We start from the raw sequence: 22842 nt of genomic DNA, 5'->3' as shown, positions 1-22842 counted from the left end.
TCCTTTCCCTAGTTGTTTGACTCATCCAACTAGGGCTGCAACTCGAGCCGGGTTTTACCCGACCCGCATCAACCTGACCCGAAAATAGCTTGGGTTGGGTTCAGGTTTCATGGGTTTCGGGTCGAGCCGGGTTGAGCATTCAAAAGCCCGCATGAATCTCGGGTCGAGCCGGGTTTGAAGGGGCCCAACCCGACCCGACCCGACCCGAGTTACATAAGTTATAGTATGTACATTTTTTTCTATTGTTAGTTAAAAGTTAAAAGTGAAAACACACGCACCCACTGTTATTGTATGTGAGTGTAATTTCTGCTTCTATGAGTTGAGTTGATTCAAGTGTTTGATTCAGCATTGTTTGATTGTAATTACAACATTGTTTGATTACAACATTGTTTGATTCAAGTGTAATGTGAGTGTAATTACATCATTGTTTGATTCAAGTGTAATGTGAGTGTAATTTCTGCTTCTATGAGCTGAGTTGCCTTGCCAAACAAGAATTTTCCTTAAAAATTTGCTTCAACATGAAAAAACCCGACCCGACCCGACCCAAGATATTTCTTGGGTAGGGTTGGGTTCTCCAAAACCCGACCCGCCCGACCCAAGTTGCAACCCTACATCCAACCCATTCATTCTATGGGTTTATGACTACGATTATGTTTTGTGGTTATGGTTAGGATTATTGGTTATGGTTAAGGTGATGATTTGTGGAGTTTTAAAATGGATGGACAAAAAATGAGCTTCTGTAAATCAAATGGTTAGGATTAGGGCTGCAACTCGGGTCGGGCAAGTCGGGTTTTGGAGAACCCAACCCTACCCGAGAAATATCTCAGGTCGGGCCGGGTTTTTTTTCGGAAAATCCACGATTCCCAAACTCGGCCCTACCCATGATAAATCTCGGGTCAGGTCGGGTTTTTTCACGTTGACGCAATTTTTTAAGGAAAACTCTTGTTTGGCAAGGCAACTCAATTCATAGAAGCATAAATTACACTCACATTACACTTGAATCAAACAATGATGTAATTACACTCACATTACACTTGAATCAAACAATGCTGTAATCAAACAATGTTGTAATTACAATCAAACACTTGAATCAACTCAACTCATAAAAGCAGAAATTACACTCACATACTATAACAGTGGGTGCGTGGGTTTTCACTTTTAACTTTTAACTAACAATAGAAAAAAAAGTACGTACTATAACTTATGTAACTCGGGTCGGGTCGGGTCGGGCCGGGCCCCTTCAAACCCGGCTCGACCCGAAACCCATGAAACCTGAACCCAACCCAGGCTATTTTCGGGTCGGGTCAATGCAGGTCGGGTAAAACCCGGCTCGAGTTGCAGCCCTAGTTAGGATTATGGTATGGAGATGGTTTATTAGGAACATGTTATCCATGTGAGGTGCTATAGAATGAATGGGTTGGATGAGTCAAACAACATGGAGATTGTGTATTCTGAGCTATAGATCAGCCGCCCTCTTTTTGAAAAACAAGTTTTTATATGGAGGTGTGAAATTGAAGTTTAGTATTTTTTAAAAAGTACAGTGGGGCCCACTGTTATAGGATGACCCAAACCACTCATTTGTTGGGCCACATCGTTAATAGGTTATACCCCATAGATCATTTCCATAGGATGATCTTAACCCTCAGAACATCTATAGATCACAGGATTAGGATCATCCCATGGAGATTATGGCGTATAGGCCATTTACATTGTGACCCAACAAATGAACAGTTTGGATCATCCTATGTAGTGGGCCACATTCTTCCTTTTGAAAGATAATGGACTTCCACGCACAAACACACTGTAAACCTCACCCAAAAGAAAAGAAAAAAAAAAACCTTGAACTTGCCTACCAAAAACAACCCTTTGGCTTAGGATTCATATGGTTGAAAGAGAAAAAAAACCTTTAGCTTGTGGAACCCTAAACAGCTTAGCATATTGATCAAGGGACTAGCATCATTGAACCAAGACGGGCAATGACTAGCTAGAGACACCTCATTTTGCCCTGAAGCAGAAGCGGGGCCAATGCCGACGGGTGTTGATGATGGGTGAAAGTGTATGATTTTGAAATACGAAATTTTGAAATACCCGGAGTTTTTAAAATCCTAGGGGCCGTTTGGATGCAGACTCAAAATCCAAGAAATGATGTCAGGACAGTATAGAGCAGCTTGCTCATGAACCCTCTTTTATATTTCAAACTAGAACCTGGATTCTAAAATCGACATATCCAAACAGCCCCCTAGAAATTCCTAGCTAGAAACCCTAAAAACCATTGAAGCCACTAGAAAATTGTAGAAACCTTGCAAAGCTTGAAGGCAGGATCCATCTGACCGATCAGACCAATCTGTCACATAATGACTGATTAGTCAAGAAAATTGACGGTTTGGATGTCTTTCTCCTTTTATGCATCCTTTGATGAAACTTATTTTTAGTTATTATCTATAATCCCAACACCCAACTGGTTTGGGACAAAGGCTTAGTTGAGTTGAGTTGAGAATCCCAACACCCAACTTTCAATCTCAACCATTGATCTTAGCCAAAAGAGATTTTTTAGCCTAGCACTCACTCAAACCAAAGTTTTTATTTTGATTTATGGGAGCTTAGGGATGCCTCCATATCAATTGATTTACCTTCTCTTAAAACACGTGGTTCCCTTCAATCAATGAAGGTTACGTGGTTAAACAAAAGAATTGGTAAACATACAGCTAGAATATAGCTTATATGAGCTATATTCTAGCTTGTAATTAGTATTTGCTATAGCCTGTAATTAGTAGTTATTTTCAGTTTAAGGAAGCATTTCAAATATAGCTATATGAGCTCGAGCTCAGAAACTGTTTTCCTTTCAAATATTAATTATATATATATATATATATATATAGGTGAAATTATATGGTGCCCAGGCGTGAAGTCGAGTGCATGAGGTACGACAGAAGTACCCCCTTGATATTTGATCCAAGGGCAGCCTCTTAAAAAGTGGGCTCCTGTTGGATCAAATATCAAAATGCTTTAAATAGGGGAAATGTTAGGTTGATCCTAACCCTCCGATCTATAGAGGGTTAGGATCAACTCTCTAACATCCAGATCGGATGGTTAGGATCAACCTATGGAAATGATTTTTGGGGCACAACCTATTTAGAATGTGGCCCAACTAACGGACGGTTTGGATCATCCTAAGGTGCGGGTCATAACGTACTTTTAATAAAGTGAGGCGTGCCCTCATCAAAATATAGTAGTACTCATAACATTTCCAATCTCAATTTCTCAAGAACCAGATCGGTCTTGGCGATGCATTTTCGTTGCACATGTATTCCCTCATGTAAGCGGATCTTAATTGCCCATTTGGTGGCCCCACATAGAGGTCCCAAAGATTACAACATTTCCAATCAGATTATTTGAAGTTAATCTTATTTAGAAATGTAAACTAAGGCCTCTTTGAAGCCATAACTGAAATTACCGAGGTATCCAAAGAGGCACTTAATTGGGTTTTCCATTAAACGTGAAGAGATGGAGCTTATGGATTGAAGGTGTGTGGAATAATAAACAAAAGCAGAAGAAAACCAACTGAATCCATATCTCAGATCATACCCAAACCACCTTAAGACAAATCCCATTATAAAATTGAAAGGCAGAAAAACAGAAAAGGGATATGCTACAAAACTTAGAGAAGAAAACCAACTGAAGTCATATCTTAGATTATACCCAAACCACCTTAAAACAAAGCCCGTCATTCAAAGGCAGAAAAACAGAAAAGGGATATTCCACTTACCAAAGATTTGGTGTGATCCAAACGACTGAAAACTCGAATGGAAGACAAAACTTAGATGAGTGATGATGGCTTAGATGATATCGCACGATACTCTTGTTCTCCAAACAGAAAATACAGTGATCAAGACAGCCACATACAGCACCCTCCTTGTCACTAAAAAAAATGCAGTTCCCTACAAACCCCAAGACAGAAGCCCTCAATGATTTGGCCCATTTAAAGCCCATAATCAGCATATGATCTCCCAAGCTTTCTACAGACACCCAATGAGAAACACTTGAATCTAGCTTGAAAACTTGGAAACCAGTTGTTCGACGATTACAAGCACTGGCATGATTATAAAATCTTGAAACCATCAACAGCTCCCCACATGATTCTACCAAATGGAGTGAAAGAATATGTTCGTTTTCTACAGGTGGAAGGACATTTCGAGTTTTAAGAATGGGGCTTAAAGTGCATTCCTTCAGTTCTCCACTAAGGCTTATGGCATACAATAGTCCCTTATGAATTATGACATCCGCAAAACCATCTTCTTCTTCATCAGGAAAAAAAGTCCATGTTTCATCTCCAGGTCTACAGAAAACCATGTTATCACCATGGGCAATGGCAACAACTACCCAATCGATGATCTCTGTGTTACAATCTGAAATAGGGGCCGACGATAGAATAGCCTTACGAATGTAGAATGGTTCACGTTTCAAAGTTTTAGTGGGAAGTTGGATTTGGGATCTTGAAAATGGATTTAAGAGGAAGGTCCTTTTCAAATCATCTGTCATTATCATCCAACCCATAAAAGATCCACACCAAGAGACCCCATAAGCCTCTGGTAAGTTTAACTTGTAAACTCTTCCCTCAGAAAGACTGTAGAAACTCCGAGTCTTCCTAAAATCATGTTCAGAAAGCATTATCCATGGAAGTTCAGGCACAGGTGGATAGCGTTTCTCTCTCATGAACGATCTCCATGAGACACAGACAGCGCCGGATCGGATGTAATCAGCTAGACCCAGACGTTTTAAGATAAGCTCCATGATATCCTTTGGAATGTTAGACCACCTATTGTCTTCTATATCCATGATTTTCCTTTCTTCCGTCCGTAATCCTTGGGTGAAAATTGGCCTACAAAGAAAGTAAAGACTGATTCAGAATACCCATTACAGTATGAAAAAAATGAAATTAAAGAATACACAGTTTATGCTTTAGAGACCAGACTCTAATCATTTTCCTTATTTTGCTAATTCTTTTGTTTTGTTAGATAATCAAGAGATACTAAGCAGAAAATGTAAAACGATAAGAGCAAGAAGAAGAACGAACCTCACCAAAAGAAATAGAATAAAAAATTGCAAAGGACAGGCGAGCCATACGAGAGAACCCACGAAAAAAATTACAGATTGAATATAGTGCCGAATGAGATGTAACCAGCTAGAACCAGAAGTCTTGAGATGAGCTCCATGATGTCCTTGGAAATTTTAGATCACCTACTATATGCTATATCCATTATTTTCCTTTCCTTTTAATCTTATATGTAATCTTTGGGTGAAAATTAGTATAGTGTTACGTGCCTTGATGGGGTGGAATAAATTAGTTAGATTTTGTAAGTTTTTTGGAATTTGCTTTCTTAGTCCTTTGGTATGGGCAGGATTCTTAGAGATAAGGGTTAGAGTTAGAGTTTCTAGATTAGCTTGGCATGAGTTTTAGTGGAATTTGCCAAGTGGGATTTGCATTTCGTATAAATAACATGTAAGTGACTACTTACATGTTATTTATACGAGATGGAAAGTTTAGGAAGAGAGCCAGAGAGCAAGAAAGTTTAGCCAGAAGTAGGGACTTAAATTCAAAATTCCAATGAGTATGGGGATTGTCGCTAGAGATCATGTGTGTTCTCTCTTCTCCTGCTTGTTTTGAGTTTCAACATCAAGGGAATTTTGTCTTTGGTTGTTCTGCCCCTTCCTTGGCTAATTTTCTAAAGATTGGGGAGTGGTCTAGTTTCTTTTATTTTATCATCTTTATTTAATTAATATACTGGCAGGGGTCTCAAAAAAAAAACTTGTAAGCAGTCTTTTTTTCTTCTTCTTCAAATCAATGAAGAATTTCAAACTCGAAACTGTGTTTTTTCACACAGAGGAGGGCTGAGCTTTCCCTCAATGTGGGTCTAGAGGCTGATCTTCCCTTTCAGAAAATCAATCACATTGCAAACCAATTTTGGGTCCGTAATATATAGAAAGAAAGCTAAATAATGATTCATAAAATCCATTACAGTAAGAAAAAAGAAAATTAAAGACTAAACATTTTATGTTTGAGAGATCAAACCCAACCATCTTCTTTTTTCATTGCGTTTGCTAATCAAGAATCAAAATGAAAGAAAAATAATAATACAACAAGAGCTAAATGAAAAAAGAGAGATCCTCACCAAGCCAGGGTTTGATAGAAAGGAAAATAAAATGCTAATTTCTTTCTGGGTTTGATTTGGTTATAATCCAAATATCAATAAACAGACGATCACAATCCATCAAAGAAAAGAAATTCCAAGGGGGATGGGGATAAAATTACCTCTGTTTCTTGTTCTCCTCTCTGTTTCTCTTCTTCTATTGTTATGTTTTTTCTTTGCCCGTCTGCCTTAGATAAAGGGAAATGATATATTCTTTCCCCTTTTGTTACATCAGACAGACCCTCTAGTGTAAAAGAGTATTCATAAATAGACTCGAGGGGGCTGTATCGAGCAAGTAAAGGGGGAAGAATATATGACTTTAAATTTTAATATTCAAATTTGAGTTCTAACGTCTGCCAAAAAAGAAAGTTTTATATGTATGGCGGGTGGGCCTGAAGTATAGTATTTTTCAAAAAGTACAATGGGGCTCACTGCATAGGATGATCCAAACCGTTCATTTGTTGGGCATAACGATCCTAACCCTCAGAACCTCTATAGATCCAAGGGTTAAGATCATCCTCCACTCTACTACGGTTATGGTATTCTGGCATAATCTTAAATGACATGGCCTTATATTTGAGTCCAAACCATGAAAGAATTGGCCTTGTGGACTTAGAACCAAGTGCACAGGTTCAAAACTCCTTGATATTAAAAATTCACTTGTAACGGCCAAGCAAAAAATAAGGGCCACATGTGTCACATGTAGGGCAATCCTAAAAAGAGGGGCAACACGTAAGGGAGAGTGTTAAAGACTAAATAATTTTTTTTGAAAAGGAGTTAAAGACTAAATAATGCCATCTCCAATAGCTTAAACTTTTGGAAGTAATTGGTTGTTCACATATTCCTTTAAGCTTAGGTGACCAAAAAGCCCAAACCATGAAAGAATTGGCTATCTATAAATGGGACGATGAAAAATAAAATAAAATAATCATTGCAAAAATTCCAAAATATTGAATCCGCAAAATAGAAAAGAATCACACCAGAGAGAGAGAGAGAGAGGTGTCCATATCAACTCCCAATAGTAATCCTCTTGGTTTAGAAAAGAAAGTAGAAGGATGTGATTTAGCTTACATTAGCAATTAGTCCCTAAAATTTGAAATGTGAAATGAATCTCATCACTGTAGGGGTCAGATTAAGATGGGAGGTGGGGCCCACCAAAATTAAGCACCAGAAGAAGACCCATCTGCTGCAGTATAATGTTGGGCCATGATGGAGGGCTTGCCTTTCTTCTCTACATTTTTTCAAGGGAAAAATGCATTTACACCCCTTCTAGTTTCTGACACACACGCTTCTACCCTTGTGGTTCTAAACATGACAACTACATCCCCTGTGGTTTCATTGGGTTTTTTTAACTGAACTAGACGGCGAGGTGGAAATGATCAAAATGCCCTCGTCTTCCCCAACTGAAAATTAGGGTTTTCAGACTTGAAAACTAAAAATTAGGGTTTGATTCAGACCCTTGTATATTTATCAACATAAACCCTCGATTTCGGAGTTTTATTTGTCTTCATCCACACCATTATCATGATTTGCATGTAAACCCTAATATTTTAGGGCTTTTTTTTTTGTTTTTATCAATGTTTTTCTTGATGTGTGAGTTTGATGTAGCCATGGGGTAGTGTTTTATCGTCTGTAGTGGAAGTGACGGTGGTGGCTGGAGATGGTGACGGCGGTGGTCGGAGAAGGCGACGGTAGTGGTGGCCGAAGGTGGCGACGGTGGCGGTGGCCGGAGGTGTGACGGTGGTAGTTGGAAATGGCATAACCATAATCCCTTTTCAAATGACGGTATATATGTCCTAAAAATATTAACCATGGTTAGTTTCAGTCTTTCCGTCAGGTTAAACTGGACCATTGACGGAGGGGGTGTACTTGTCACGTTTTGAAACCTCAAGGGTGTACTTGTCACGTTTAGAACCACAAGGATAGAAGTGTATGTGACAGAACTAGAAGGGGTGTAAATGTAATTTTCCCTTTTTTCAAACAAAAAAGTTCTCTAAGAGGAACGCTGTCTTCTTCACTGGGTTACAACAAATTCAGAGGATCGAGGATAAGTTTGTCTCTATATAACTATATTCCTAGTTGAAAAACTTCCGGTCTTTGTTTGAGTATGATCTTGATCTGAAGTCATTTTGCTCTCTTATTGTGCTTTCGTACTTCTTCTAAGACTGTTCTGTACCTTTGATCTGTCTTCCCATTCTGGTTTATTTTGTTATTGTTCTGAAATGGTTCAATCCTTGTTATTTTTCAGAAGAATGCTTCAACTAGTAGGAAGTAATGGAAAAACAGAGCCTCTATTACCATACAAAATTACAAGGACAACACAGCCAAGAAACCCATGTTATGAGATAGAGATCATACCCAACCAGCTCAATATATATTACTATTCAAAAACGTCTCCAAAGTCTACAAACAAACGAATTATTACAGAGTGAGAAGAGGTGGTCCTCCTAGAAAATTAAACATTTATTCAGTAGCTGCACAAACATGGTGCTTAAGAGACTCCCAACAGCTTCTTTATTTTCGAGGCCTTCTTCAGTTATGTAGATTTTTCTTTTCTTTTTTATTTAATCTTTTTGTGCATATGAGATCTCCTTCTCCTAATAACTCCATCATTTTTCTCCTCATTCCTTCTCCCAAGATCTCCATTCCCTATTTTATTTTTTTTATTTTTTCTGATTTTAGGTTTTCCGTTCGCTTCATTTGATTCTTTGTTTGCACAGGCCTGCAACTAGTGAACAAATAAAGGCACAATGCTAAAAGGAAAGATTTTCCAATCTCTCTTACTGCTTTTGTTGCTTGATTGCCATATGGGGAGAGAGTGGGGAACATGTGCTGCAATTGTTCTAAGATAAGACAAAGTCCCCAGTTTATATTCCCCCTCACGCCACGTAGGGGGGGGGGGGGGGGGGGGGGGGGGCGGCGCAGGGCGCCGCAAAAGAAGGTTAATGTTAGTTTGTGCAGTAAAAAGAGGAATTGCGTGTAACCGCTGGGCTTGGTAGAAATACTGGCAATATGCTCAGAGTTTGACAAAAAACGCTTGTGTAGAAGTCATGGGCAACCAGTTCGCAAACAAAATGAAAATCAATCTCGATATGTTTGGTTCGTACATGAAAGATAGGGGTAGTGGTAGGGGTGCAACTCGGGTCTGGTTGAGTTTTCCTGGCCCGGATTGAGTTCGTGTTGGGTTCATGTTGAGGGTTTGGGCAATCCGACCCAAGTGAAACCCGTCATTTTTATCAATTTTGTTTTTCTAAGCTTAAAAACTCAGGTTGGGTCGGGGTCGGGTTGGAAAAAAGGGTTCCTTAGGTCGGGTCGGGTTGGACCTGGTTGGGTTGAACTTTTCGGGTTGGAAATCGGGTCGAATTCGGGTTGGGAAAAAAGGTTCCTCTGGTGGGGTCGGGTTTGCCTCAACCCGACCCAAGTTGCAGCCCTAGTTAGCTATGAGATGAATGGTGTTGATTAGGGTTGCAACTTGGGTCGGGTTTTACCCGACCCGACCCGAACCGAAAATAACATGAGTCGGGTTTAGAAATCATGGGGTTGGGGTTGGGGTTGGGTAGGGTTTCGGGTTGAAAAATCCAACCCAAGGAAATGAAAGAATCGATTACATTTTTCATATGCTCTCCACTAATGAAAAAGGCTTAGCATATTGATCACGAGACTAATATCATTGAATCAAGACGGACAATGACCAGCTATAGACACCTTGATTGCCTGATGTTTGTCACCCTAATGATTGGTCGCATTGTGAAATACCAATTCTACAAAGGAAAATGATATCAGCATTACCATGTTTTGATATTTTCGTGGAAGCTTCTAGTCTTTTAAGTAGTGTTTGTTTGTCCATTCTCTCCTGGAGAGTATTGGAAAAGGTATGGGTGCCATTACTAAAACAAAATAGAGAGTGAACAGATATAGTGAAGAGAGACAAGGAGAGAGATAGAAAATCAAAAATTAAACATTTTGGTAGAATTGGGCTGAGATGAGTAGAGGGAACATTAGTGCCACATGGGTGCCACATGTGCAAAAAGCAATAATGATGTCTAAAAGATTTTAAGGAGTAAAATGGAACTTCAATGCAATATTGGCAGCCAAACAAGGAATTGGCCTTGTTGGGTTGTTCAAATGCTCAGCATTCATTGAAATTTCAAATGCAAATGAACCTCCAATGAATGTCGATTCCATGTTTGGTTGCCAATATAAAATTGAAACTCCATTTGACTCCCAGACATGTTTGGGACATCATCATTACTTTTTTTCCCTAATGTAGCGCTAATATTCCCTCATTTCATCTTCCAACCAAATTTTACCAAAATGTGTTTTTTGAGCAGAAGAAGAGTGGAAAAGGTCTTGTCTTATTCTCTTTCTCTCTCTTCCCTTTCTCTCTACCAAACTCTATATGGATAACAACAGCCCTACATTTTCCCCTACTCTCCCCGCAACAAAACACTACTTACCACTGTTCTCAGAGTAGAAATTCCAAACATCTTCTATACTTGTCTACTCCCTTTTGACTTTTTCTTCCACCATTCTCAGTATTTAAAAGGCTGTCAAAAGATTATTATAGTTCCCAAAACGCTATGGCAATCCAATTAAAAAAGAAAAGACCAGCTAGGATCGCGGAAATCTCAAAACATCACCCTTTTTCAAAATAACCAAAGTTTCTAAAACCCAAGAAATTCTTAGAAACCCTAAAAACCATAGAAGCCACTAGAAAATTGTAGCAACATGGTAAAGCTTGAAGGCAGGATCCATCCGACCGATCACAGGATTCTTCAACCGATCTGTCAAATAATGACTGATTAGTCGAGAAAATTGAGGATTTGGATGTCTTTCTCCTTTTACACATCAATCGATAAAACTTATTTTTAATTATTATCTATAATCAAAACACCAAACTTTCAATCTCAACCATTGATCTTAACCAAAAAAAGAGATTTTTGAGCCCAACAGTCACTCGAACCAAAGTTCTTCTTTTGATTTATGGGAGATTAGGTATGCCCAAATATCAATAGATTTACCTTCTTTGAAAACATGCGGCTCCCTTTAATCTATGAAGACGAGATACCTGGTTAATTGAAAGAATTGGAAAACACATAGCTAGAATTTATTTGTTCTAGCTTGTAATTAGTAGTTATTTCATTTGTTTCGGAATAAGTTTTCATGTTTTACCTTCTTCGCAGATGGCCTGTTGCATTTCAGAGCAGCCACCTCATTAATGAAGACAAAATCTGCTTGAAAGTGAGCCCATGTGACTGCTCTGAAATGCAACAGGCCATCGCGAAATGCCTTTTGTGATAGACGCTAGCAAATCCCTTATCATATATATAAGTAGGTGAAATTAAATGGTGATCTCAATTTTCAACCACCACTCGATTGGTCTAGGTATTTTCAATGAGTTCGGTATAATAAGTGATATGATGAATAAGAGGTGCATTCAGTGTACTTTGGCCTTGTTGCATCAAACTCAAAAGAACAAGAGGTCATTCATCATCCATATGCTCATCATAGAGGTCCCAAAGATTACACCATTTCCAATCAGATTATTTAAAGTTAATCTTATTTATAAATGTAAATTAAGGCTTCTTTGAAGCCATTAACAGCATCATTTCTAAACCCACTATAGCCTATAGTCGCAAATAATCGTGTTTAATTTAAAAACCATTTGCATATAAGATTATCAACTAAGAAAATTCAGAGGTATCCAAAGAGGTCATTAATGGAGTTTTACATTAAACGCGAAGAGATGGGGCTTCTGGATTGAAGCTGTTTGGAATAAGAAACAAAAGCAGAAGAAAACCACCTGAATTCATATCTTAAATCATACCCAAACCACCTTAAGACAAATTCAATTATAATATTGAAAGGCAGAAAAACCGTTAACGGATATTCTCCTTACCAAAGATTTGGTGTAACCAAAATGTCTATAAACTCGAATGGAAGACAAAACTTACAGAAGAAAACCAACTGAAGTCATATCTTATTCATACCCAAACCACCTTCTTAAAACAAAGCCCATCATTGGAAGGCAGAAAAACAGAAAAGGGATATTCCACTTACCAAAGATTTGGTGTAATCCAAACGTCTGTAAACTCGAATGGAAGACAAAACTTAGATGAGTGATGATCGCTTGGATGATATCGCACGATACTCCTGTTCTCCAAATAGAAAATACAGTAACCAATACTCCCACATTCAGCAACATCCTTGTCACTATAACAAATGCAATTCCCTACAAACCCCAAGACAGATGCCCTCAATGATTTGGCCCATGTAAATCCCATATACAGCATATGATCTCCCAAGCTTTCTACAAACACCCAATGAGAAACACTTGAATTCAACTTGAAAACTTGGAAACCAGTTGTTCGACGACGATAAACACTTGCATGATTATAAAATCTTGAAACCATCAACAGCTCCCCACATGATTCTACCAGATGGCGTATGTAAACATGTTCGTTTTCTACAGGTGGAAGGACATTTCGAGTTTTAGGAATGGGGCTTAAAGTGCAAGCCTTCAGTTCCCCACTAAGGCTTATAGCATACAACAGTCCCTTATGAAATATGACATCCGCAAAACCACCTTCTTCAAAAAAAAAAAGTCCATGTTTCATCTCCAAGTCTACAGAAAGCCAAGTTATCACCAAGGGTAATGGCAACAACTACACAATCGGTGATCTGTGTGTTACAATTCGAAATAGGGGCCGACAATAGAATAGCCTTGTGAATGTAGAATGGTTCAAGTTTCAAAATTCTAGTGGGAAGTTGGATTTGGGCTCTTGAAATTGGATTTAAGAGAAAGTTCATTTTCAAAGGATCTGTCATTATCAACCAACCCATAGAAGATCCACGACAAGATGCCCCATAAGCCTCTGGCAAGTTTAACTTGTAAACTCTTCCCTCAGAAAGACTGTAGAAACTCCGATACTCCCTAAGTTGATGCTTGGAAAGCATTATCCATGGAAGTTCAGGCACAGGTGGACAGCGTTTCTCTCTCATGAACGATCTCCATGAGACACAGACAGCGCCGGATCGGATGTAATCAGCTAGACCCAGACGTTTTAAGATAAGCTCCATGATATCCTTTGGAATGTTAGACCACCTATTGTCTTCTATATCCATGATTTTCCTTTCTTCCGTCGGTAATCCTTGGGTGAAAATTGGCCTAGAAAGAAAGTAAAGACTGATTCAGAAAACCCATTACAGTATGAAAAAAATGAAATTAAAGAATAATCAGTTTATGCTTGAGAGACCAAACTTTAATCATTTTCCTTATTTTGTTAATTCCTTCTTTTGTTAGATAAGCAAGAGATATTAAGCAAAAAATGTAAAATGACAAGAGCAAGAAGAAGAACGAACCACACCAAGAGAAATAGAAGAAAAAATTGCAAAGGACAGGCGAGCCATACGAGAGAACCCACGAAAAAAATTACAGATTGAATATAGTGCCGAATGAGATGTAACCAGCTAGAACCAGAAGTCTTAAGATGAGCCCCATGATGTCCTTGGAAAGTTTAGATCACCTACTATATGCTATATCCATGATTTTCCTTTCCTTTTAATCTTTTATGTAATCTTTGGGTGAAAATTAGTATAGTGTTGCGTGCCTTGATGGGGTGGAATAAATTAGTTTAGATTTTGTAAGTTTTTTTTGGAATTTGCTTTCTTAGTCCTTTTGTATGGGCAGGATTCTTAGAGATAAGGGTTAGAGTTAGGGTTTCTAGATTAGCTTGGCATGAGTTGTAGAGGAAGTTGTCAAGTGGCTGCCAAGTGGGTTTTCCATTTCGTATAAATAACATGTAAGTAGTCACTTACATGTTATTTATACGAAATGGAAAGTTTAGCGAAAGAGCCAGAGAGCAAGAAAGTTTAGCCAGAAGATGAAAGACCTCTTGGATCGATAGAAACTTCAATTCCAATGAGGATGGGGATTGTCTCTAGAGATGATGTGTACTCTCTCTTCTCCTGCTTGTTTTGAGTTTCGATATCAAGGGTATCATGTCCTTAGTTTCGATATCAAGGATATCATATCCTTGGTTGTTCTTCCCCTTCTTTAGACATTATTCTAAAGATTGGGGAGTATCATATCCTTGGTTGTTCTTCCCCTTCTTTAGACATTGTTCTAAAGATTGGGGAGTGGTCTAGTTTCTTTTATTGTATCATCTTTCTTTAATTAATATACTTGTAGGGGTCTCAAAAAGAAAGAAAAAAATCATGTAAGCAGTCTTTTTTTTTCTTTTCAAATCAATGAAGAATTTCAAATTCGACACACAGAGGAGGACTGACCTTTCCCTCAATGTGGGTCTAGAGGCTTATCTACCCTCTCAGAAGATCAATCACATTGCATACCAATTTGGGTCCGTAATATATAGAAAGAAAACTAAAAAATGATTCAAAAAATCCATTACAGCAAGAAAAAAGAAAATTAAAGACTAAACATTTTGTGTTTGAGAGATCAAACCCTAACCATCTTCTTTTTTCCATTGTGTTTGCTAGGTAAGAATCAAAATGAAAGAAAAACAAATAACACAACAAGAGCTAGATGAAAAGAGAGAGATGCTCACCAAGACAGAGTAATATAAGAGAACCCAAGAAAGAAATTACAGATATAAAGGAAAATAAAATGCTAATTTCTTTCTGGGTTTGATTTGGGTTTAATCGAAATATCAATAAACAGACGATCAAAACCCATCAAAGAAAAGAAATTCCAAGGGGGATGGGGATAAAATCACCTCTGTTTCTTGTTCTCCTCTCTGTTTCTCTTCTTCTATTGTTTTGTTTGTTCTTTGCCCGTTCTGCTTTAGAATCAGATAAAGGGAAATAATATGTTCGTTCCCTTTATTACATCAGAGAGCCTCTCTTCTGTAAAAGAGTAGTCATAAATAAGAGGGGTGTAAACGGATCGAATTTGGAGCGGATATGGCTATATCCGAATTTGATTACAGTATATTCGACGGATATTTAATATCTATTACTGAATTCGTATCCGTCGGATATTGTTCGAATTCGGATATTATCCGTATCCGTTTGTCCTGTAAATTCGAACATTTTATTGCAACACTTTATCTTCTTTATCCTACTTACTCGAATGAATTTTCCAAACCTTAAAACTAGACATCTACATTCTCTTCACAAAATTAACTCTCAAACCCTAAAATATATGAGATCATCTTCTTCCTTTTAAAACAAAGGCAGAGAGAGAGGGAGGCGTCGTGTTGGTAGTGGTCTTTGGGTTTTTCCTTCTTTTTTTTTGTATATGATGGAATGCGTTTGGGCTATTTTGATAGAATGGGCTTGGGCTATTTTTGTTTTTATATTTTTTTCCTAAAAAGAATATTCACTTTTCTTATAGAAACAAAATATAGTGTGTTATTACTAAAAATAAATATTAATGATATTATTAATAATAAATAAAAAGGATTTACTTCTCGGATTCGGATGTTAAACGGATCGGATATACCATTTACCAGATTCGCATCCGCTAAGAGCCGGATATCTCATAAACAGATTCGGATAATATCCGCTTGAAACGGATTCAGATAATATTCTCTTTAAACGGATTCGGATGCGGACGGTAATCGAATTTCCGAATATCCATTTACACCCCTAATAAATAGACTCTAAGTGGCTGTCCCGAGCAAGAAAAGAGGGAGAATATATCACTTTAAATCTTAATGATTCAAATTTGAGTCCATAACGTTTACCAAAAAACAAGTTTTATATGGCAGGTGGGCCTGAAGTATAGTATTTTTCAAAAAGTACAGTAGGGCTCACTGCATAGGATGATCCAAACCGTTCATTTGTTGGGCATAACGATCCTAACCCTCAGAACCTCTATAGATCCTAGGGTTAAGATCATCCTCCGCTCTACTTCTCTTATGGTATTTTGGCATAATCTTAAATGACACAGCCTTAGATATGAGTCCAAACCATGAAAGAATTGGCCTTAAATATGGACTTAGAGCAAAGTTCATGGGTTCAAAACTCCTTGATATTAAAAATTCACATGTAATGGCCAACCCAAAAATAAGGGCCACATTTGCCACGCGTAGGCCAACCCTAAAAACGAGAGGCCAAACCATGAAAGAATTGGCTATCTATAAATGGGATGATGAAAAATAAAATAAAATAATCATTCCAAAAAAGCAAAAATGCCAAAATATTGAATCAGCCAAAATAGAAAAGAACCATACCGGGGAGAGAGAGAGAGGTGTCCATATCAACTCCCAATAGTAATACTCCTGGTTTAGAAAAGAAAGGTGATGGATGTGATTTAAACCCGGAAGGGTGTGGTTCTTTGGCGTAAAGTCATGGGTTTGCTCCCCAGTTATGAGCGTTCGAATACCCCCTTACTTACCCGATGCGCGTGGTTTCCGGGTGATTGCGCGCATCCGTAGGGAAATAGTCCTACCCCGAAAGGGGGTGGGGACACCCTTCGTTACCAAAAAAAAAAAAAAAAAAAAGGATGTGATTTAGCTTACTTTAGCAATTAGTCCCTAAAATTTGAAATGTGAAATGAATCTCATCACTGTAGGGGTCGGATTAAGATGGGAGGTGGGGCCCACCAAAAATAAACACCAGAAGAAGACCCATCTGTTCTTCATTTTTTCAAACAAAAAAGTTATGTAAGAGGAACGCTGTCCTTCCTCACTGGGTTACAACAAATTCAGTGGAGAGGATAATTTTGTCTCAATATTCCATATTTAGTAGAAAAACTTCCGGTCTTTGTTCGAGTATGATCTTGATCTGAAGTCATTTTGCTCTCTTATTGAGCTCTTGTACTTCTCCTAAGATTGTGCTTTTGTACTTCAACTAGTAGGACTAGGACGTAATGGAAAAACAGAACCTCTATTTACCATACAAAATTACAAGGGCAACACAGCCAAGAAACCCATGTTATGAGATAGAGATCATACCCAACCAGATCAATATATATTACTATTAAAAAACATCTCCAAAGTCAATAAACAAAAACATTATTACAGAGTGAGAAGAGGTGGTCCTCCTAGAAAATTAAACATTTATTCAGTAGCTGCACAAACATGGTGCTTAAGAGACTCCCAACAGCTTCTTTATTTTCTTCTGCAAAGACAAACATAACCAGAGATAGATGTTTAGGTGACTGTTCAGAATCATACTAAATGAAGGTATAAAAGAAGGCAAAAGAGTACAAGTCACTAGGGGTGCAATTTGGATCGGGTCGGATCGAGCTATTGCTAAGAAAATGAATTGGAATCAACCCGGACCTCACCCAATTTTATAGTAAAAGCTCAACTTGAAGTCTCAAAAATCAACCCAAGTTGCACCCCAACCAGTCACCACATATTAGTAGCTCAATCAAAATCTCCCATGCCTCTAGGACACAGTTAGTGTGGGTTTGTTACCTCAATACTGAGAGGAGAAGTGGTGGGGGCATATCGGTCAACCACGTGACCGTCCTTGTCAACCAAAAACTTGGAGAAGTTCCATTTGATGCCATCTCCGAATATGCCGCCTTTGCTCGACTTCAAGAACTTGTACACAGGAGCAGCATTGGAGCCATTCACTTCCACCTAAATACAACAGAAACAATGGATTTCTCAGTGGTCTTGTGATGGGTTTTTGGACTCTAATTGTATTCTAAGCTAAACAATCAAGATAACTCAATCCCACTATCATTTCTTCACCCAAATCTTCAACTTTAGATCAACTAGTTCACTTGTGAGAGTTGGATAGTTTTCCAACACAACTCTAATTTCGGAGGGCCATTCTAGTTTTTAATTTCCAATCAATGATGACCAAGTTGGATGATTTTCAAAATTTCGATTGCATGAACTGAACATGAGATCATATCTGCTTTACCTAGTTTGATATTGGTGCATCTTTCTTTGTTTTGAAGGATTTTTTGTTGTTGCTTGATAGCGTTTGGGAATTACAGCATCTACTGAGAGTAAGCATAATAACTCTAAAGCATAGAGAGGAGAGCAGATATCAAAAAAGAGGACGAGACAGGGGGGGAGGGGGGTGGTTGGGGAGCTGATATCATCTCCCTAGATTAAATAGTATGTGCAGTATACCAAATATATCGAGGCCAGAATTAGATTTTTCTGGATATCCATCTCAAAAGTGTGGTTTTGAACTGATGGGAAACGCAATTAATATCAATCAGCATTTGAATTAGATGAGACCTTGGCCAAGGTAAAAAGGAGTCGACTAGGGCAAGTTAATGGTTGATGCGGTCCATTTTGGCTAACTCACCCAAGTCAAAGGAAACTTCGACTCTGATAAAAACTCATTGAAGGTTAAACCAAGTCGACTCAGACAAGTCGTCGATTGAGTCAAGATGCTTTTAAAAAGTGATCTCAATTCTCAACACTAGATTAGTCAAGGCGATGCATTTTGAATGAGGGAGTTCAGTATCGTAAGTGAAATTATGATAAGAGGTGTATTCATTGTTCTTTGGCCACGTCGCATCAAATTCAATTCGAGGGATAATTTACTTTTTGGCCGAAGGAGAGGTGATAGGAGTGAGTTATAAATGGAACAATTATCAGAAAATTTTTAAAAAGTGATTTCAATTCTCAACCACTAGATTATTCTAGGTGATGCATTTCGAGAGTTCAGTCAGTCTCAACAGTCATAAGTTGATAAGATGTGTATTCTTTGTTCTTTCACCTTCTTGCATCAAACTAAATTCAATGTATAATTTCCGTTTTAGCCAAGACAAAAATAATAGGAGAGTTATGGGAACAATAATCGGACTTCTTGAATTGTTTCGTATCTTCTCTTTCACCCACAAGGTGTCTAATGTTTGTTTCCATAACCATTTTAATCTACTAAGATTAAAAGCTATAATTGTGTGAAGATGAAATTTTAGCATAAGACTATTGTCAGAAGTTTCTCAGAAAACAAAGAATTTATTACCTTGTCAAAGATGGGGAACTCTGCTTTGAAGCGGGTGCAAGCAAACTCCACGATCTGCTCATTGTTTCCTGGCTCCTGACTGCCAAACTGATTGCATGGAAAAGCCAGTATTTCCAAACCTGTAATGATCACGAAAGAAGTTTGTTATTTTGTTTAATGTCAAATTAAAAGGAACAGAACTATAGTTAAATCCGGTCCATCAAATTAAAACTAACTGGAGTTCCCTTTTCCTTTTCTTAGAGCACAAACCCAGAAGTTCTTATTGAGGTTAAGAATGCCACAAGAAGGAAACACGGAAACTTAAAATGAAATTTAGATAAGAAGAATGGTCTAGATTCAAACCTTGATCTTTGTACTTCTCGTACAGCTTAGTCAACTCTGTATAATTTGAATTGGTCAATCCACTGCAACAATCAATGGTGTCTAATTAAAAAAATGACCAATATAAAACAAACCTGAATTCAAGAAATAACTGAATTCAAGGAAGAAAAACGGCTTTAGTAAAATAGGAGCACAAACAAGAAATTATATGATCCGACTCGCAAAAAAGATATGCAATGAGACAATTAATGAGGTTTTACGCCAGTGTATACCAAACCATAGTCTAGAATTTAAGAGATAAGGATAAGCAGATGTGATTTACCATTGAGATGCAACATTTACAACCAACAGAACTTTCCCCTTGTAAATGCTAAGATCCACATCATTTCCCTTGGCATCCTGCAAGGAAACCCAACAAATTATTTTAAAAAAATATATCCCCTTCCAAAAGGACTAACATAATAAAATAGAACCAATACCAACAACCCAGTTCCGTAAAAGTTAAAAAAGCTTTGTTCTATGAGAAGAAAAGAAAATCCTCAAACACCTCATTTTTCAAAATCACCAAACCTGTAAAGGACTAAAAAGCCCATTGACTCATCATGAGATGCCATTATTCCATTAGAAGAAAACAAAATCAGACAAGCTACGCTAAAAAACCATCTTTTCTACATCAAAGGATTGATCTGAAAGCCCAATCAAAAAAAAAAAAAAAGAAGGCGGGCATAGAAAGCTGTAAATAAAGTGATGTCAGAAGAAGATGAAAACAAACATCAAAAACCATCTCAAAGAATGACAAATCGTTACCATTCAAAAAATCTCGAAGAAACACTCTACTCTATCAAAAAAAATCATGAAATCTCATTAACCTCTAATAAAAAATAGAAACCAAAATACAATTAAGCTCTTTTCAGAAAACCCTCCAGCTGCAAAAAGTACAGAACAAAATGCTTAAGACCCCCTTAGACCCAGTTTATAATTGCACATTTCCAATTTCCAAAACTCTTCATTTTCTCAGTGAATAGAAAACAGTAACACGCACATCCATTTATTCATCGGACGAAGATTACAAGATCTCGCAGATCCATTTCAGAGGGCCCAATTTCAGTCAGAAGAATATAAGAAAGACTCACAAGATAATTTCGATGCATTGATTTTATCAATTCCCTATAGAGAAAAGAAAGGTAAACTATCAAAACCAAATCAAAAGCTCTCAAACGGGTCCCAAAGACTACCAAATCTATGAAAATTTTATAGATATATCCCAGCAATTCCCATGGAAAAAGAAAACTGAACCTCGGAAATGAATTCAAGAAAATTATTAGTACAACTGAAATAGTACATAAAGTACACAAATCATTTTTTTATATTGAAGCGAAGAAAACAATATCTCACAAAACCATCTCAAATTTCCCTTGTACTTGATTCGAGATCTGCCAAAATCCCACAGCTAAAACCATGAAAAACTTTACCTTTACGAGAAAAATCCATATCGAAATCCCTGACGGCTCTCAAAATCATTGAGAAAATTTTCACATCTCCATCAAAGATTCGTGAATAATGCCCAATGATTTAGAGGAAGATAATTAAAGCACACAAATGAACCATAAATAAATCACAGACAACATTAATTTCATCAATGAAAGAACAATTTCTCTCTTACAAACCAATTGTGAAAAAATCTAACTCAATCAAACCAAATCTGAAACCCCAATTAATGCAAACTTATGCAAATGATGAAATTTTAAGATGAAACTTTGGGAAATGCTAGAATAAGCACAAATACATACTTAGAAACCGTCACATAAGCAAGAAAGCCATCCATAATGGCTTAATCTCATCTGTTCAAGTATAAAAGATAAATAACCCCTTTCTCCAACAGCTTTAGCTTTTGAAGAAGTTCTTAAGTTAACATGGTATCAGAGCTAAAGGTCTCGAGGTCAAACCTCCCGGATAGCAAAAATCCACATGCGACGGTCGGCCAAAAGTGGGACCACATGTGCCACGTGTTTGCCAAGTGGGCCACACGTGCCGTGATGTGTTAAAGTATAAAAGATAAATAACGCTTTTCTCCAACAGCTTAAGCTTTTGGAGAAGTTGGTAAGTTAACATCATCAAACACCTAGGGTACGTTTGGCTACCATGAATTTATTTTCATGATAAATTAGCTTCTTCATGTGGTGGGGAAGCTGGGAGAGGGATTTGTTTTCGAGAATATGAGAGGGGCTCAATGAGGAAATGGCAAGAAAAGCCTAAAAAATCAGGAAAAAAAAAACTTCACTCCATATGCAATCGACTTTCTCTTGATATTTTAGCCACTTACTCACCCTCAACTCATTCCTGCCCTCTTAAATCTCTCCTCCCACCCGCCCAACCCCTCTCACACCACTTGGAAACACTGATTTATCATGGAAAAAAAATCAAAATGATAGGGAAAAATTCCCCATCTCATTAAAGATTCATGAATAATATTCAACAACAAATAGGAAGATAATTAATTACACCACACAAATGACCCATAAATAAATTGCAAACAACATTAATTCAATCAATCAAAGAACACCTACTCTCTTACAAACCAAACCCAAAACTCTAGTTCATGAAAAAAAAAAAAAAATAACCCAAAAACTCCAAAATCCAAAACAACAAAGGAAAAGAAAAATAAAAACCCAAAATTCAAAATTCACTAACCTTGACAGTGAAGTCATGGATTGACCCTTCAGGCTTTGAAGATTTGCTTGCCATTCCGAAATAGGGTTTCAAAGGATTAAACAGAAAATGAAGAACAGAGGATAGAAAATAAGAGAAGGGTTTTTCCAATTATAGAGATTTTAAAATTAGAAAGAGAGGGTGTAAAGGATCCAAAAACAGGGGGTAGAAACTAACGAAAATCTCGATAGCATTTTTCTATATATGAGATTGAAGGACACGTAAGATGAATCTTACGTTCCCACGCAATCGATTATTCTGCAATAAAACAATAAAGCTGCGTTCCCACGTTTTGACCAACTTGTTTGTGGTCACACCGACTCACACGAGAATTCAAATTGAATTTTCAGAAGAAATGATATCAACAGCCGCTTGTTTTGATAATGGCACTCCTCACCTTAATGAACACCTTTTCATTGGGGAGTAATAACTAATGAATAAACACTCTCCCATCTATAGATCGGAGGGTTGGGATCATCCTATGTAAATTATTTTTTGGGCACAAACTAATTACATTGTCGCCGATCAAATGGACGGTTTGGATCATCCTATGGTGTGGGCCGTACAATACTTTTTTAAACATACTGGACTATACGGGCTTAAACCATATGAAACTTCTGGTATAGTCCAGAATTTTTCAAAAAGTACTGTATGGCCCACACCATAGGATGATCCAAACCATCCATTTGATAGACTATGGAGGAACTGCATATTATGG

General features: G+C 37.6%; 2 protein-coding genes across 2 annotated transcripts; both read right to left on the bottom strand.

Moving 5' to 3' along the window:
- Positions 1-2281: 2281 nt before the first annotated feature.
- On the bottom strand, positions 2282-13313 carry LOC143880654 (uncharacterized). Its single transcript, XM_077383631.1, has 4 exons — positions 13028-13313; positions 12249-12813; positions 3904-4879; positions 2282-2344 (listed from the first exon to the last, which is right to left on the bottom strand). The coding sequence occupies exons 1-4, from the start codon at positions 13311-13313 to the stop codon at positions 2282-2284; spliced, it is 1890 nt and encodes a 629-aa protein (XP_077239746.1).
- A 3791-nt stretch (positions 13314-17104) lies between these two features.
- Positions 17105-22379, bottom strand: LOC143882230 (putative phospholipid hydroperoxide glutathione peroxidase). The gene is made up of 6 exons (XM_077385722.1): positions 22107-22379; positions 19738-19814; positions 19437-19498; positions 19095-19213; positions 17576-17743; positions 17105-17273 (listed from the first exon to the last, which is right to left on the bottom strand). Exons 1-6 carry the CDS (start codon positions 22158-22160, stop codon positions 17241-17243), a joined length of 513 nt encoding a protein of 170 aa, XP_077241837.1. The 5' UTR covers positions 22161-22379; the 3' UTR covers positions 17105-17240.
- Positions 22380-22842: the final 463 nt, after the last annotated feature.

Source organism: Tasmannia lanceolata, unplaced genomic scaffold, assembly GCF_043159265.1.
Source record: "Tasmannia lanceolata isolate RefF3 unplaced genomic scaffold, GAP_Taslan_0.1 ptg000007l, whole genome shotgun sequence".
In the NCBI taxonomy this organism is placed as follows: Eukaryota; Viridiplantae; Streptophyta; class Magnoliopsida; order Canellales; family Winteraceae; genus Tasmannia; species Tasmannia lanceolata.
Note: the sequence above shows the minus strand (reverse complement) of the source record. Positions and strands in the feature narration are given on the sequence as shown.